This window comes from Balaenoptera musculus, chromosome 18 (assembly GCF_009873245.2).
Source record: "Balaenoptera musculus isolate JJ_BM4_2016_0621 chromosome 18, mBalMus1.pri.v3, whole genome shotgun sequence".
NCBI classification, from domain to species: domain Eukaryota; kingdom Metazoa; phylum Chordata; class Mammalia; order Artiodactyla; family Balaenopteridae; genus Balaenoptera; species Balaenoptera musculus.
The window spans coordinates 9,202,853-9,221,706 of NC_045802.1; the positions used below are offsets into that span (position 1 = coordinate 9,202,853).

General features: G+C 35.5%; 1 protein-coding gene across 1 annotated transcript in view; it reads right to left on the minus strand.

Moving 5' to 3' along the window:
* Positions 1 to 18,854, minus strand: part of N4BP2L2 (NEDD4 binding protein 2 like 2) — a 73,786-nt gene that overhangs the window by 41,316 nt on the left and 13,616 nt on the right. The window contains 2 exon segments of the mRNA XM_036831188.1: positions 14,143 to 14,244; positions 16,680 to 16,823. Coding sequence (XP_036687083.1) covers positions 14,143 to 14,244; positions 16,680 to 16,823 — 246 coding nt within the window.

Consider the following 18,854-nt stretch of genomic DNA (forward strand, 5'->3'; position numbering starts at 1 on the left):
TAGTGCCTTCTCACTCCTCTTGCCCAAGACTTGGACAGGCCAGCCCAACTTAAAGTAGGCAGGGTTAAGTAAGGGTGTGGTGAGGAGCCCATACAAATTGAAGTGGACTCGTGCTTATTACAGACAAGCAAGCCCTTTTTTAATCAAGAAAAAAAAAAGGCTTGACTAAATAACATACTGGGTGATCTTACATCCCTGTCGGATGGGTGTATTCACTTCCAGAGTGCAGTTCAGGTCTTCCACAATACAGAAAGAAAAACACAACATGAGTTGAGGAGAACCCCTATTTTTCCCTGATAAATGCTGGTGCTTTTAGTAGGGGAACAAAAAGAAAAACAGAAAAACAAGGAAAACTGCCTCTACTAGAACAAGGGTAGCTTCATGCACTAACGTTGCAGAAGGGCTAACCATTCCACTCATCCTTCATTTTAGTCAATTCAGAGAGGCTCCCTTGCTCCAAAGTTTTTAGTTTCTTACAACCTATATATCGGACAGCTAAAATGACCCAGCCGATTCTGTCACATGATCTGGAAAACCAGGCAATAACAAAGCTCACTCTACCCTGAGAGATGTTCCAACCAATCTTTGTAACCTTCTGGTCACCACTGAAACTAAAACAAATAATCAAATTCTATAAATCAAGAGATGGTTAAACATAAGCTACACTTGACCAACACCAGGGCCACTCCAGAGTGACTCCCAAAGAGCAGAATGCTTGGGGGAGAAACGGAGGAGACTACACTAGAGTGGACAGGGGCGCTTACCACTAGAGTAAGACCCACCAGTAAGCTTTATGCCTCTGCCTAACTGTTGTCCAGTTAGGCAACCTTAGGTCACTATTCAACAAACACCACAAAATGTTTGATGGCCTTCCAACTAACTGGTAATGTCTGATGTCCACAGATGTTTCCTTCCTTCTATTACTACTCTCATTGTCAAGACTGTTCCATTCCAAACAATGCTACTCAGAAGGGTTATCCATACGGATTCCAGTCCATGAGTGGTTTGCAACCAGTCTGCAACAAGAGTACAGAAACTAAGTAACTTTTACAGGAATCTGAGAATAATTTTTATATCTGTTGAATTTAATTATAAAATATTTGACTTAAATTTTTTCTAGTAATTCACTTTTTTATTATACGTTACTAAAGTATCAGACTGCAGCGCATTGGAAAATTTTTAAAAACTCATCTTTCACCACAAACAGTTTGAAAAACACCTATTAAAACAAATATAACTACGTCATACTTCTGCTAAAATCTCTTCGGGGATCCCCATTGTCTTCAAGATAAAGTCTTAGTTCATTAACATTGTGTTTTCAGAGTCTCCTGGGCCCTTCTCTAGAGTAGAGCTTCCTAACTAGTATGCTTGGCAACGCCTCTAACAGGCGGCAGATTAAGACTACTAAATGGAGCCTGTGGCAGGTGGAGTTACCAAGCCCCAGCCCACCTAAAACAATGTCTGGCACATAGTAAGCACTCATGAAACACTGCTGAATGAATAAATACATGCATGAATAAATCCATTACTGTTTCCTGCCTCTGGAACTTTGACCCTTCAGTTACTACTGCCTACAGGCCTTTTCTCCATACTATTTCTCCTCTACTAAATCCCACTTTTCCCTGAACCTCGTCCTCCACATTTCACTTACTGACTACCAATCTAGTAAATGAACAGTGGAAAAGTAACACCACTGCTACACATTCATGCAGAAAACATTTTACTGCCCCTTCTCACTACTGGTTCATATTTCTCAACCACATTCCTCCAATCAGAAAACATCATTCCATTCCTAGTAACTACAGCTTACACCTGCTATTTTCTCACTGCACTGAGTACTTCTACTATGTATCTGTGTAGATTGTCCCAAGAGTCAAGATACAGCTGATGTCCTTAGGAAGAACATAAATCATTCTGATATACACTAGGCAAGACAATTCAGAGAAAAAGCCCTATTTATTTTCCATGCTTTTCATGTTCTCATGATTGCCAAATGCTAGAAGACTTCTTCATGGGCCTATTCAAATCAATACTATCAAGTCTCAATTCCAATTTATACCCATCAGGTATTTCACACTGTTCTTGGCCTCCAAGAACTCCAGTCCTCTACTTTATACTTTGGCCAAGCCCTGACAACCTAAGATAAAGAGTCATAGTAAATTGTGGGAATTTTCCCAAGCCTACTCTCTCCCCTCCCAATCCCGACCTCCCGCCTCCACCTCTACACCTTTCAAGAACAATCAAGATAAAACTTTTGTTCAAGGTAGGAAAGGCAAACAGGAAGCTTTTAGTACAATACTGTACCTTAAAATCAGTCCATCCCCCACCAAGAAATGATACAGTGTAACAACCAGTAAACCAAGCCTCTAGTATTTCCATACCACTCATGGCAATGGCCTAGTATCATCCCTGTATGTACCCAACCTTATTTACTCAGGTCCATTTCAGATCCTGGCCCCCGACTCTTTTTGCCTCCCAGTTTACTATGTTCTTCTTTTATATTTGTGGACTGAATATATTGTTTCCTCAGCAGAATCTCTGGTGTTTTCTGAGACTTTTAGTTAAGACCTTCTATGGCTCTTTTTAACCTCCCTGGGCAAGATGCTCACCTGAATTTCTGTCCTGGAGACCTACTATGGGCTCTGTGCCTTCAGCAGGTCTAAAGCAGCTCCTGTAAGGGGAGAATTCTTATGACCAAACACCATTTCTTGAACCTTCCACATTATTTCCACACCACAGCAATTTATCAACACCTTATTTAGAAAGTCTCAACAGCCAATTATTTATACAATTAAAACCTGATTAGCTGCTTTTTCTTCTGATTTCCTTTCTCCATTGACTGCTATCTATACTGCCTCCAGAGAACTTCATTCTTCTATAGTTAAGTTGTTTCTAAATATAATAATTTCTTCTATGTCACTGTAAGAGTACAAAATAATCTAAGAAGTGATTCAAGAAGAATGTTATTAAAAATTTAGAATACTATCATTTAAAATAATAAACAGGGCTTCCCTGGTGGCGCAGTGGTTAAGAATCCACCTGTCAATGCAGGGGACATTGGTTCGGGCCGGGTTCGGGCCCTGGTCCGGGAAGATCCCACATGCCCTGGAGCAAATAAGCCCGTGCGCCACAACTACTGAGCCTGCGTTCTAGAGCCCACGAGCCACAACTACTGAAGCCCACGCACCTAGCGCCCATGCTCCGCAACAAGAGAAGCCACCGCAATGAGAAGCCCGCGCACTGCAACGAACAGTATCCCCTGTTCACCGCAACTAGAGAAAGCCTGCGTGCAGCAACAAAGACCCAACACAGCCAAAAATAAATAAATAAAATAAATTTATTAAAATAAAATAATAAACAGATGAGACACTAGTAATTACACTTTAAAATATTACAAACTACTTCTCTGACCCTCCACCATATGCCTTCTTCCTCTTTTTCTACTGAATTTTGTGACAACTGTCACTTCCCTTACTACAAAAATAGAAAGCTGACATCCACTCAAACTGATGTTCCTATGTTGAATGACTCATTTCATAGAAGCCTAGGGTGCAATTAACTAACAGTGTCACATAACTACAGGTAAGCTGATATCACACTGTCACATGAACATTACATAGAAGGTCATGATGAAAAACAAGAGGAAAAATGTTTTCATGAAAACCAAGAGTGGTGGTGAAAGGCTCCTTACTTTTATTACACCTGACATTAAAACAAAACAAAAAAAAACAAAAAAGTTTTTTCTTTTAAAGAAATGGGTTCGTGTGGTCTGCTCTGTGAAACTAATCATACCAAATTTGTCAGTAAAAATGTGAATATCAAATTGACTTGATCATACCAACAGCCCATACCACACAGGTGAAAAAACAGTGCCAGTATTCATGACAAGAAAGCACATGCATTATCACAAATTGTTTTGAGGTATTACACAGCTTAATTCCTGACTGCTTATGCTAATTAGGAATATGAGTATCTCTGATAAATAACCAAAAAATCAAACTTTATCCTTCTAGATCTCTCCTAGCATTTCTAACTAGTATAAAAATCAACCAGTTGGTGTTTCCTTCTCTGCCCATCCCTAGTGTATAAAGAGGTGAAATCATCAAAAGGCAGACAAAATAACAGAATTTCAAGGCTAACGCATGAGTTACTTCAGCTGAAATTCTAACATACTCAGCTCATTTAATCCATCCAATAACCCTGTTACAGGTTGAGAAGGTATTCTCATTTAATTACAGGGAAAAGTTTCAGAAAATTAAGTGACTTGCCCAAGTTGCAGTCAGAACTACAACTTTTCTTCAAATTCTGGAATTTAAAATTCTGTGCTCTAGGGACTTCCCTGGTGGCGCAGTGGATAAGACTCTGCACTCCAGTGCAGGGGGCCCGGGTTCGATCCCTGGTCAGGGAACTAGATCCCACATGCATGCCGTAACTAAGAGTTCATGTGCCACAACTAAGGAGCCCACCTGCTGGAACCAAGACCCGGCGCAACCAAAAAATAATAATAAAAATAAAATAACACTCTGTGCTCTACTAAAAGTGGTTTCTGCTCTTCATGACAATCTGAGGTACCTCGAAGGTATAGTCTGAAACACGGAACTCGGTTGCGCTGTGAACAACTCACAGTGTCAGGCGACCCACTATACATTTCTTAATGAAACACATTCCATTTTCAGAGAGTTTTGAATTAAATTAAAAATTAAGAACCACTGATCCAGTCAAATGCCCTCATTTTACACATAAAGGAACTGCAGAAGAGAGAAGGAAATGGCTCACAAGTCCCTCTCAACTAGCTAGTATAATAGCTGTGTATTAGTTTGCTAGGGCTGTGACAAAGTACAGACTGGGTGGCTTAAACAACAGTTTATTTTCTCACAATTCTAGAAGTCTGAGGTCAAGGTGTCTGCAGGGTTGGTTTCTTCTAAGGCCTCTCTCCTTGGCTGGTAGATGATCTTCTTCCGCCAGTGTCTTCATAGGTCTTCCCTTTGTGTATGTCTGTGTCCTAATCTTCTCTTCTTATAAGGACACCAGTCATATCGGATTAGAGCCCATCCATATGATCTTAATTACCTCTTTAAAGGTGCTATCTTCAAATACAGTTACATTCTGAGGTACTGAGGGTTAGGACCTCAACATATGAATTTTGAGGGGACATAATTCAGCCCATTAACACTCCACTCTCCTGCGCCCCCCAATTAATGTCCTTCTTACACGCGAAATACATTCACCCCATTCCAACAGCCCACAAAGTCTTAACCCATTCTAGCATCAAGTCCAAAAATCTTATCTAAATACCATTTAAACCAGGTATGGGTGAACCTGAGATATGATTCATCCTGAGGCAAAATTCCTCTCCAGCTGTGAACCTGTGACTCTAGACAACTTACCTGCTTTCAAAATATAATGGTGGGGCAGGCATTCCCATTCCAAAAGGGAAAAATCAGAAAGAAGGGATGATGGGTCCCAAGCAAGTCTACAATAAGTCAAATTCCATTAGATTTTAAGGCTGAAGAATAATCTTTAATAATAAATAATAAAGAATAATCTTTGGCTCCATGCTGTGTTCTCTGGGCCCACTGGGCTAGAGGCCCTGCCTTCCAGGCTGACCAAGGTGGTAGCCCCACCCCCTCAGGCTTGGGGCTCTGATCCCATGGTGGCAATGGCAACCCTGCCAACCTCTGAACTGCCTTCAGGGTCCTTCTATTCTTTTCTTGGAGGACAACGTATGCTCACAGACAGATCACCACAGATAGCTCTAGTGACTTGTCTTGTAGAATCTCAGAAGTCTGACAGCCTTCCTTCATTTCATCCTGTCCTGTCTCTTTCAGTCCAAGCTGGCAGTGTGTCTGCTGCCATATCCCCATCTCTGGTCTTGCTGAGTTAGCTTAATGAATCCGTAAGTCACATGCCCATACTCCCTTTAGCAAATGGTTGTCTAGCAACTGCCTTGATGTTGTCTCCAGAACACACTTTCTAATTTTTTGCAACATGCATAGGCTGAGAACTGCCAAATCTTCAAGTTTCTGGTTCCATTTTGCTTAACAATTCTTTCTTCAATTCTCTCTGTCCTCTTGCATTTTACTATAAGCAGCAAGGAGAAACCAGGCCATGCCTTTAACACTTTACCTAGAAATCTCAGTTAAATATCCAAATTTATCACTTACCAGTTCTATTTTCCACAAACCTCTGAAACACAATTTAGCCAAGTTTTTTGCCACTTTATGACTGCCTTCCCTCCAGTTTCCAATAACATGCTCCACATTTCCATCTGAGACCTTACCAGAAGCACCCTTTTCATATTTCTACCAACACTCTGTTCATGATCATATATGTCTATCTCTAAAGTGACAGAAGCCTTCTTGACCGCCCCAGAACCCTCACCAGCATCACCTTTAACGTCCATATTTCTACCTACAATCGCTGAAGGCAACCTTGGCTTTTTCTAACATGAAGCTCAAATCTCTTCCAGCCTCTACCATACCCAGTTCTAAAGCCACTTCTTCATTTTTAGGTATTTGTTAGAGTAGCATCCCACTTCCTAGTACCAAAATCTGTGTTAGTTTGCCAAAGCTACAAAGTATCACAGTCTGGGTGGCTTAAACAACAGAAATTAACTTTCTCACAATTCTGGAGGTTAGAAGTCCAAGATCAAGATGTCAGCAGGGTAGGTTTCTTCAAAAGCCTCTCTCCTTGGCTTGTAGATGGCTGTCTTCATCCAGTGTTGTCAAAAGGTCTTCCCTTTTTGTGTCTGTGTCCTAATCACCTCTTCTTGTAAGGACACCATCATATTGGGTTAGGGTTCAATCACATGACCTCATTTTACCTTAATTACCTCTTTAAAGGTCCTATATCCTAACAATAGTCATATCATAAATACTGGGGGTTAGGATTTCAACACATGAAATTTTGAGGGAACACAATTCAGCCCAGAACAAGCTGAGACTACCCATATTCACTTGTTGTATGAATACTGAATACTGCTCTTTTTCATTGTGCTGATGACCATATAATGGTAACAACCTCTGACACATGGTGCTTAAAAATGGAGGGGAAATAATCATACACTCATACAAATTAATAAAGAAAAAGTACATGAAAGCATATAATATGTATTTTGGACCTCACCAAGCCTGCTATGTCCAAAAATTTGGGCTTCCTTGAAGAGCTCAAATCTGAAGGATGAGTATGGAAGGGGTGTGTGCACACAGAACTTTCCAGGAAGAAGGAACAAATAGTGCATTCAAGGAACTGAGAGGTGGCCAGTAAGGCTGGAAAACAGAAAGTAGGAAGAGTTAACAAAACATGAGGTTAGATAGTAAAGAAGGGGCCACATCAACCACATCATGGTTTTTGGTCTTTATTCTAACAGCAATGGGAAGCACCTGAAAGGTTTTATGCATGATCATACTTTCCTTTTACAAAGATCACTCTGGAAAGGAGGGGGTACTGAGGGCTTCTAATTTGCTGGTAACGTTCTACTTCTTGAGCAGGATTCTGGTTACATGGATATGTTCACTTCATGAGTATTTGTTGAGCTATATACTTATAATTTAAGCACTCTTTAATATGTACATTATACTTCAGTCTTGTTAGATTGTGGAGAAAAAGGGCTAGAACAGAGCAAGTACTGATGTGGGGACCCCAGTCTCAGGAAGAGATGATAATTCAAACTAGAAAGATGGCAGTCAAAAATGGAGAGATTCAAGAGATAATTAAGTGGCAAAATTCAAAGACCCCAGTTGATGGACAATATGAAGGGGGAAAGGAGGCATCAAAGAAGACTCTCAAGTCTCTGGTGTGCAAAAATAGATAGATGGTAGATCCATTTGCTATGCAAAAAAAATCCTGGAGTTCCATAGATGGGAGAGAAGATCACAGGTTCAACTTTTCAGGCTTAAAAGTAGAAAAGTCAGGTAGGCAGTTAAGTATATAGGCTGGAGAGCAGAGGACAGGTTTAAGAAGAAAACACATTTGGGGAGTAATATTGTTAACAGAAGCAATGGGTATAAAATCATTCAGCCCGTATTTTTTAGCTCCTACAGTATTACAGGCACTGCTTTAGGTTCTGTGGATAGACCTAAGAACAAAATAAACAGGTTCTCATGGAATTTATATTCTAGTTCAAAAGACTCCCAACAAATCAGTATTAAATAAGATAACTTCAACTACTAATAGCTACTATGACGAAAACAAAACAGGACAATGTAACAGAGTGACAGGGGTGGGGTTCCTTTATTTTAGATTGGAATAGTCAGGGAAGGTTCTCTGTGGAAGTGACATGTGAAGTGAGACCTGAATGTTGAGAACTATGCTAGGCATAGGAAGAACAGAAAAAATAGAGCAAAAAAAACAGCTAGCACTTAAAGCAAGAACAAGCTTAGCATATCTGAAGAACAGACAAAAAGCCCAGTATAGATGAAATGTAGTAAATGAAGAGGAGAGTGGTACAAGACAGGGTCAGGGAAGAAGCCAAGGGCCAGATCACGTAGAGTTTAATTAAGCAGGGAGGGAGGTAATTTTTTTTTTTTAATAAATTTGTTTATTTTTTGGCTGCGTGGGGTCTTCGTTGCTGTGCGCGGGCTTTCTCTAGTTGCGGCGAGCGGGGTCTGCTCTTAGTTGCAGTGCAAGGGCTTCTCAATGCAGTGGCTTCTCTTGTTGCAGAGCACGGGCTCTAGGTGCGTGGGCTTCAGTAGTTGTGGCACGTAGGCTCAGCAGTTGTGGCTCGCGGGCTCTAGAGCACAGGCTCAGTACTTGTGGCACACAGGCTTAGTTGCTCCGCAGCATGTGGGATCTTCCCGGACCAGGGCTCGAACCCGTGTCCCCTGCGTTGGCAGGTGGATTTTTAACCACTGCACCACCAGGGAAGTCCCTGGGAGGGATGTAATTTATGGTAAAAAAAAATTTTTTTTAATTATAGCTTTCTCTAGTTATTCTGTGGATAAAATTATAGGGTGGCAAAGATAAAAGTGGGGAGACTACTACGTCCAAGTGAGAAATGATGAAATCTCATGGGGAAAGTTAAGAGTAAGAATAGAAGTGTTAAAGCAAAAAATAAGAACATAAGCTCTAAATGACCCTAAAAGAAATAGAAAATCAAAAGTCTCAAGGTTGCTTTACTTATCTGTATTCTAGTATTTAATTTTTGGATCATAAACAACAATTCTAAGGACTACTAGTGAGGTTCAAAAACCTCGAACAAGTCTCTGATGGTGTTAGCTACAACAAGTTAAATGGATGAGCCTTCCTCTCTGCCTGGACACTCTCTCTCCTAGCAAGTATCAAACACAACTAATTCACACTCTATATTTCCATGTTTCCTAAATTACGAACTGCCCTATAAAGTTGCTCTATTTAGATGAATGGGTCCTTAATTTCAAAAGGTTGTTGACTACTCTCAGGAGAAGACTAGGACTAATATTCAACAAATATTTACTGACTCATTAAAGGACAAAGCTCCAAAGACAAGACAAGGAAGACCATGCTTTCATGGCCCTTAAGGGTACAAGATAATCTTCTTAATGTAATACCTGGGCTCTACTAGTCTTTACACAGCAAAGGGAAGATGGGGAGGGAGAAATATCACTTTTGAGACCACTAGTCTTCTAGCTTTAACAATTTCTTTCCTATCATTCCCCAGAATTAAAAAAAAAATTTTTTTTCTCACTACTTTTTAATTAATTCAAAATGTCTAGCCCAGGCCTCCTAACACATTTCCTATAAATACTTCAATTTACTTATATTCAAAATGAAATATTTTAACCACATCTTTGCCAGTGTTACATTATACACTATTCCAATAATCTCAATCCCATAATGTACTGCTTTCCAGTTTCGTGAACCAAAATCTATCTTAATCTATTCATGAAACCAATGTTATTTCTTCCCCATTCTAACAAAAATTCCACCTCTGATTTCACATTTAGAAACAATAATGAAAAAAGCCACAAACTAGGAGTTTTAATTTCTCAAGGAATTAAGAAAAACCAAACAAGATCCAGCCCTTCTATTTTTTAAGTTAACTAAAACAAAATAAGGCAAATAGTTAACAGTAAGAATTCTTCATTCTGTACTTAAAGGTTTTCCTTGCAGAATCTAATTAATTCAATATTTTATTTATACAGCAAACTTAAGTAACTGGCTCCTTTACTGTTCTTTAATTTTAGAAAATTAATTTAAACAACATAAAAGAAAAAGGATGCTAATTATTACAAAAGGAAAAAATCCCTAATTCTTCAGAAAATCAGAAAACTGATGTAATTTCCATAACAGCTACTGCTAGCACACTTAAGTAATAAGTGGACATTAAAAGAAAAATACATTAAGACCACTTACAAATACTGTTGATCTGTTTAGGAAATACTACCTCAAAATTAATCATCAAAACAAACAGCTTATATAATTTAACAATCCATTTATTGAATACTACACATTTCCAGTGCTAATTAAAATCAGGAGATATTAAAATAAAAGGTAAACATTAAAGCACAACAGCATATGTAAAACTTCAATTGAAAAGATGTTGCTGAAATATAATTATCAATTATCAATGTATATTTTGTAGAAAATGTTTAAACAGTAAATGACATCCTAGCTTTCAATCCTGACTTAAATTAAACATTCTAAATTAATGGCCACTTACAGATTTCTTCACTCAGCTTCACTGGTAAGTCAACATACCTCTAACCCTATAAATTCAAAGGTACCATAAGATGCACTCAACTCTCCACTGGAATTTCTTTCCTACCTTGAAAAAAAACCCCCTTAAATTAATAATAATAAGTTAACCAAAGATAACAATGTGGTTTAAAAGATAAAATGGGATATGGTGAGGAATATGTCTGAACTATATTTGAATCCCAGTTACCATCGCTCCCTAGAGATATTATGTTCATAGGATAAATTGCTTAAACTCTGTAAGTTTTTGTTTCCTCTTTATAAAAAATTTGACACTGTACAATTGTTATAAAAAATTAGAAACTGTAATAATCACACTTAGAATAGGGTCTGGCATTGACAGGCATTAACTAAATGGCAGCTACTTAAATAAGTATTATTAAATTAAGGCTTGTTGCTATTAAATTCCTATTCCTCATTGTAGCAGCACTGGAGAAATGAAGAGTCACTTGTAAAAGCTGAACTCAAATTAGCTATCAGCTTTCCTTCAAAAGCACTCAGTTCTTTAAGAATGGCAGATTAGAGAATCATGACATAACAGTGAATTCCAAAACAGTGAATTTCCAACTACTATTTATCAACTAGTCTATCAGCATGAGGCTTGAGTACTGGAGAAGAATTTTTTCTCAAATACATACATCCAAGTACTACGCCATGTTTATGGGATTCCTAACCAATGAGTAACACTGATAGACTAAAAATCTATATAAATCTTTCCAAGTATTTTCATATCAAAGTTCTACCTATACCACAGGGTCAGGAAACTGCAAAGCTGTGACCTATAAGTTTAACATGATTAAATAAGGTTCATAAGGAAATATGAGTTCAGTGGAACACAGGAGGGAAAAAAGTTATCATCATTTTTGACAGTAACTTACCATCCCATCATCTTCATTAAAAATGTTATGAAGTTAACATGAAGATAGCTGAACAGAAAATGCACATAAGAAAAAGAAAACATGTACAGGAAAAGACTGAAAAAAACAAGAGAGCAACATGATTTCTAATACTCTTAAGAAAGAATAGAAAAGACAGAAGAATAAAAGAGGAGAAAGAATCCACAAACCTCTCCCAAATCAAATTTTCTTTCATTTTGACATACTAAAAAACCTGAAGAGTCCAGAATTACAACTGAAGAGACACTAACAAAGCTGTGCGATTATTGTAATTACTAGTTGTAGGGTAAAACTTTAATTTTACATGTCCTATCTGAGAATACAGTTGAAACTGCAAAATAATAATAATAATCCAAATAAAGTGTATTTTAATGGACTGTACTGAACTTGAACACAATTTTAACCATGAATGAACAGATTATTCTTACTTTTTTTCTCTTAGTTACCAATAAAGTTGAGAGGCAAAGAGCCCAATAGGTCATCTCAAAATCTCTCAATCTTCCCATTAATTTACAAACAGTTCAATTAAAAAAACAACATGGAAATATTAACAACTAGACAACACTCCCTGATGAAGTCTTCAGTCATTCACCTGCTTGTTAATGTGATTGTGTCTAGTTCTAAGATTAGGGGTCACAGTATGGCTATGTCCATGCTAAATAAAATAGTCTATTTTCTATATACTTAAGTTTAAGACAGCTTATTGAAGTTAATGGACTCTGTACTGGGAAGTGTATTATAATATGTAATGACTGCAATACTCACAACTGGAATATGACAGGGTTATCATTCAGAGAACAAAATTTGTTAGGAGGAAAGGAAAGAAAAAGATTATTTCTAATTTAAATGACTAAAATAAACTTCTATTAAAGATACCAAAAAGTCAAAACTCTCCAAACACAGTCCTAGCTTCAAAAATTACTCTCTATTTACTCTTGAGGCTCTCTTTTCAGAGTTTCTTTTGCTACTCTTTCCCCTTGTTCCTGTGCATAATTTGACAGCAACAATGTATTAAGAATTTCCATAGGAGATACATTCAAAACTGAGTTTACACACATGGATATTCTATGACAAAAATTATGCCATTCAGTGCAGTCTACATAAAGATATTGAATGTAAAGTATAACCATTCTATTACAAGTTTTCTGATTTTAGTTGCAAAAATCAAAATTATACACTTTTCAAGGTTTGCTCTGAAATTTACAAACCATGCAAAATTGAAAAAATTTTAGACTTGAGACCTTGGCAATTTGAATCAACTGAATTATTTAAATGCTGCTTAGCAAAGTAAAAAAAAGGAATAAAAAAGACACACAAGACAATCACCAATTACTCCTCCTTCAGAATCTATTTCAACGAACTTAATACTACTTCTTGCTATCCTAAGGATGTTTTAAGGAGAAAATCTGGCATACATACAGGGAAACCAATTGTTTTAATAATACCTTAATTCAAAAAATAAAATAAAAATTGGTATGCCAATCTTATTTAATTGTAAAGAAAGAAAACCATCACCAAAGAAGACACCCATTAATCCCTTAATATAATCTCTCCTTTCACAAAAATTACAGCAAACAATTGTAATGAGAAAAAATTATTTATCAGTTGTAATCTACAAAATTTAACTCTATAAACAGCTAACTGGATCTGCTGTTCTGCTGCCACCAAATGTTTATTCTGAATGCTCATTGTAACAAAACTAAGTAATACTTTGTTATGATTTCAGACTAAGAGGCATTACTCTATTTATATGGGTTGCAGACAAACACACACAAAAACACTCCAGCCCTAATAACTGAATTCTCAGTTATTGCATTCATGTTACAATACTACATAAAACTTCAATAAAGGCTGGTAAACCTATCTGGTCAAGGTATTGGGTTGGCCAAAAAGTTCGTTCGGGTTTTTCTGTAAGATACCCCAGAAAAATCCGAACAAACTTTTGGGCCAACCCAATACTAATATAATACATGAACAAACGCATTTCTTCAGAGAACACCACCAATTTTCTTTATAAATACTTAAAAAACCAGGCTCAGAAAATCAGACATTTCTACAATAACAAAAACTCAATTATGGTCAAAATAAATATTTTATATCCTTTGAAATCATGAACTCTTTCAAAACTTACCAATATATAAAACTGGAAAATTTCGTAACCTATATTAATTAGGCAAGAGATAAGCAAACTTCAAATAGTTAAATCCACCCTATCATACCACCAACAAAATACAACCCAATCTTTTGTAAACAATCTTACTTTAAAACGGACATTAAAATATTAAAAAGCTAACATTTTTTTTTCAGAAAGGTGAATACTGAAAGGAAAGATTATCAATTTAAAAAGCAGTATAAAAAGTTCAATTTAATTACCAAATATTTTTATTAGCAGTATTATGACATATAGAAAACTATAAATTTACTTATCAAAAAGGAGAAGTTATTTTTCACTTCTCCTATGAAAAAACAAGGCTATGAAAAAACAAGTTATGAAAACCTATGAAAAAACAAGTTAATCTTTCTGAACCAAACTAGAAGCTATCATTATATTCTGTTTAACTAAAATGTTCACCTTAGTTGAATATGATGAGTAATGCCCATTTTATTCTTTGTGATGGAGACCAACTCAGAATGGCAGGTAGCAGCTGGGGGAACTATTCCATTAAGAATATACCTAAATTTAAAAAAAGAATATATCTGAATAGAAGAAAAAATTTTGATGAAAAATCCTTAGTTGGTAAATTTCATATTTTACAGATTTTTAACATCAAGCAATGACTTATAATAGTGATTCTGGTATCTTTTATTGCATATTCATTCCTCTATTCTGTTACTGTTCAAAAAATACAAAAAAAAATTAGCCACATGCTTGGGGGAACTTTTAATTTACTTTGTCTTAAAAAAATTAGGGACTTCCCTGGTGATCCACTGGTTAAGACTCCAGGCTTCCAATGCAGGGGGCGCGGGTTCAATCCCTGATCAGGGAACTGAGATCCCACATGCCGCACAGTGTGGCAAAAAAAGAAAAAAAAAAAAGTCTTCCAGAATGTTAATTTCCCTGCCTCAATAAGCATTTATAATTTTTAAAAATAACCAGCAACAATTAACGATCTCTGCATGATTATTTACTACTCAGAAGTACTAGGATATAAGTGGAATCTGTAATAAAATCTGGAAATTTATTTTAGACTTACTATCATGAACATGTTTCCTCATAATTTGTATCTTCCAAAGGCAATTCTCTACATCCTCGAAATAAACTGGCTACTGTTCAAATACTATAGATTTACAGTACTATTATTTCTGAGTAAAGTTTTATAAGGACAAAGGGAAAGGGACACACAGTATATACCTACCAGTTGTTTCACCTGTGCCAAAATTAAATCCTTTATTATTTCAAAATGCCAATTTACATAATAAAATGCTGGGAAAAGTAAGCCCAAATACTAAGAAGTACTACTCTGAAACAAAAAAATATATGAAAATAGTGAATAATGGAAATGTGTGTATGTATTGATATAAATAAATACATATACATTGACACACAAACATGAGTTAGCATATTCCTACTACATCATATTTAGTTAGGATGAACAAATATACACAAACATACGTATGTGTTACACAAAATAAAGCATGGTAATACCCATTTAAATGTAAACAGCACTGTTAGTACAAATAAATAGAAATCATATTCTTATCTCACTAAAGGTAATGCAATAAAGACCTTGTTGAGTACTAATATTTAGCTTTGATTCTTGCAACTTAGTATCACTTAGTAATTTAATATTAGTTAAAAAGTAATATAAAGATGTGAGAGAACATTTACAGCTGAAAAAACACCAAAAGGTTTTAAAACAACATCGGAAGGAAGGTTATGGGATTCACCACTTTGCTCTACACCTGTAACTAACACAACATTGTTAATCAACTATACTCTGACATAAAATAAAAATTAAAGAAAAAAAAAGAAAGACTATGGGATTTGGAATGGGCTGGTTTAGGAGAAAGAAAACTTAAAGGACATAAACTACTATCATGTAAAACATAAAAAAATTTTAAAAGTAGTTGTAATTAGCTCTATTTTTTCCTAAAAATGGATAAATCAAAGTTAGGATGAATTGCAAGATCTCTGAAATGAATCCCATCTCAATTTTAAAATTTTAAGTGATAGAACACAATCTAACAAAAACTATCCAGTGAGATACACAGTTGTCTCTATAGAAAAACTAAAACCTGGAGAAGTAAAATATCCTATGGGACAAATCTTCCTACAACTAATGCTAAGGAACTGTCTAAAATATTTTTTATATTAGAATTACACTGCGTTAATTTAAATAGAGAAAAGTGATATACTATCAAAATAGCCTGAAGAGCTTTTGCAAACTATATAGTGATTGCCCTGTTTATGCATTCCAGAATCAAGGGTATGGGGAGATAGGAGATGGCTTAAGAAGAAGGGTGATGAAGACGTATATTACGGAGAAAACACCCCAGGTGACTGATACACTTACTGTGTGGTATTTGATAGAGAATTTTGTTTTAAATAAGGGATATGCTAGTTATAGCTTAGAAATACTTTTTCACACAGATGAATTTGCAGAAACATAATTTTACCTGTATAATGAATAGAGGAATCAACTAAGGTGCCTATAACAAGTTAGTATTTCTTATATATTTAAGATAGTCAAGGAAAAATACTAAACTTTTATGAAAAGTTGAATTTCGGTATGAACTATAAAACTGTTTGATATTATCTACAAAATATAAAATTAGTTTAAAATTCAATTATAGAAAAACATTCTGGTTCCTACCCACTCTACTCAGGTATCTTCATAATAAACAAAGGTATTACAACAAAAGATTATAAAAACATTTAAAATACAATTTTATATAATTTTTATTTACACTTTAGAATTTAAACAACTTGCTGGGAACATCTTTTGTGAGGCAACGGAGTCTTTTTTTAAATTTGAAACTACTTAAACTTCAAGACAGGCTCTCTAATTTTTTTTCAAGGGCACGGCAACAAATGTGTTAGCTGAAAATAACCAACTAAATGATTATTTGTAACAGACTTCATTATGTCAGCCTAGAGAGCCTCCCCACCTCTGTCTCCCCTGTGAAGGAGGTCTTTGTATGCTTTTGTGTGGCGGTTCCACTGAATTCATTACAATAGAGATGGACATTTGATATTCATAACGATCCAACATCTGAGCAATCTTCTTTCGAGAAACACCATGTTTATTCCTCCTACCAAAAAAGAAAAGGATTTTAATTCTTTTTTCTTTTAGAATGTATAGGCTTAGAGATTAAACTGTTTTAGAGTAACAGAGTACAGATTTTAAATTACATTTTGCAAATAAATACCAGAAGATACACCTCACATTAAAAAAAAAAGGCTCTCTCAGGTTTAAACAATATCTTAAAAAGGCTTAACGATACCATAAATCACAGCAAAATGTTAACTGATTACACCTTCTTCACACAGAACTAACTACTGATTCACTGAACCACTGAGTTAATCTTCCCCTCTTTTTAAACAACAAAGTAAAAAATTATGAGATACTGTTTTGAAAATTATAGAAGAACTGAGTGGGCTTCCAGGACTGACAAAAATCAATATAAAATATATATCACTTCTAGAAGTTATTTTAGCACACTTGCATTATTAAAAAAAATTTATTATTGATACCAAACTATATTATTAGAGATACAATTTATACATATCTCACAAACGTAATGTTGAGTGAAAGAAACTGGATATAATGAATATATACTGTATAATTCTATTTATATAAAGTTTGAGAAAAAATTAAACCATGATGCTAAAGCAAAGGATAAAAAAAAAAAAAAAAAAAAGCTTTAAGGAAAAGCAAGTAAGTAATTACCAGGGAATTACGGAACTGTTACTGGGAAAAGGAACTCAAAAAACTTCTAAAGTGTTGGTAATGCTCTCATGACATGGGTAATGGTTAAATAAACATCTGTTTTATAAGAAATTTGTTAAGCTGCATATTTATATTTTATGTACTTTTCTGTGAGTTTAATTGTGATAACAAAAAGTGGTTTAAAAAGTATTCTTGACCCTCAAAGAAACTTTTACAATGTATTTTACACTTGTAGTTTTCCGTAACTTGACTTGGACATGGCAAAACACACAGAACATATTTTATATTTAATGTTATAGTTCTAGATTTACTAAAACTAACTCATTTTTCCAGAAAAAAGACATAAAAGAAATGTTTAGTTTTCAAAACTACTGATGTTTAGGTTAAAGATGAGAAGAGAAACCAAGAGAGAGAAAAAATAGAAGATCGAAAAATAAAAAAGAGAGAAAAAAAGAGAGATCTGAGGTCAAGGTTGAAATTGGCCAAGCTATAGAAATCCACAAGGAGTCAAAACTGATGATTCAATCAATTCTTTACAAAAAAAATCTGTCAAACTATACTAGATATCAGTTAAACTTACTTTATTTTGTAAAGTTAATTTATATTAAGAATTATAATACATTTCAACAGTCTCAAATGTAAATAAAGCCTAACTGTGTAACAATTTCATTAATTCATTTATTCAGCATAACCCAAATATCTTTAGTTTTTAAACTCTCTCTTCTACCTGAGGTGCAATATACAGAGAGGCAGGTAAACAATACCAGATATTAATAATATTTATCAGTTTAACTCTTCATAAATTTGATTTGGCATGCAAGTCAGAAAGGGAAAGAAAGGTAACCAAAGGAATAAAAATTCAAAGGTACAAAAGGAATGAAAGGCAAGGGGCAAGAATTAAATTAGTTGAACACCATACACAGAATAACAGTTTTAAGCTAGAAGAGGGCAAACTGAGGTGGGAGGAAAAAATGGTTTTAAAAAGAGAGGTGATGGTCATACAACTCTGTGAATATACTGAAAACCACTGAATTGTACACTTTTAATGGGTAAATTGTAAGGTATGTGAATTACATCTTAAAGTTGTTACCAAAAGGGGGTTGTGTCCCGATGAAAATGAAGAAAGAAAAACGAGTCATAGTCAGGAAAACTAGGGGAAAGGGATGAAGGTAAAGACAAATGGAAGAGCAGGGTTGAATGTAATACAAGTCCACAATCTCTCACCACAAATCCTGAAATCTAAAATGCTCTGAAAATTCAGTTTTCTGTTGACTCATGTAGCAGCAAAGTCTAACCACGCCTGTACTCATTTGGCAGCATGATCTACTCAGAAATAACATTAAACAATGTAGAATCTTTCCTTTCTACTTAGACTGACCATTCGTGATCTGCT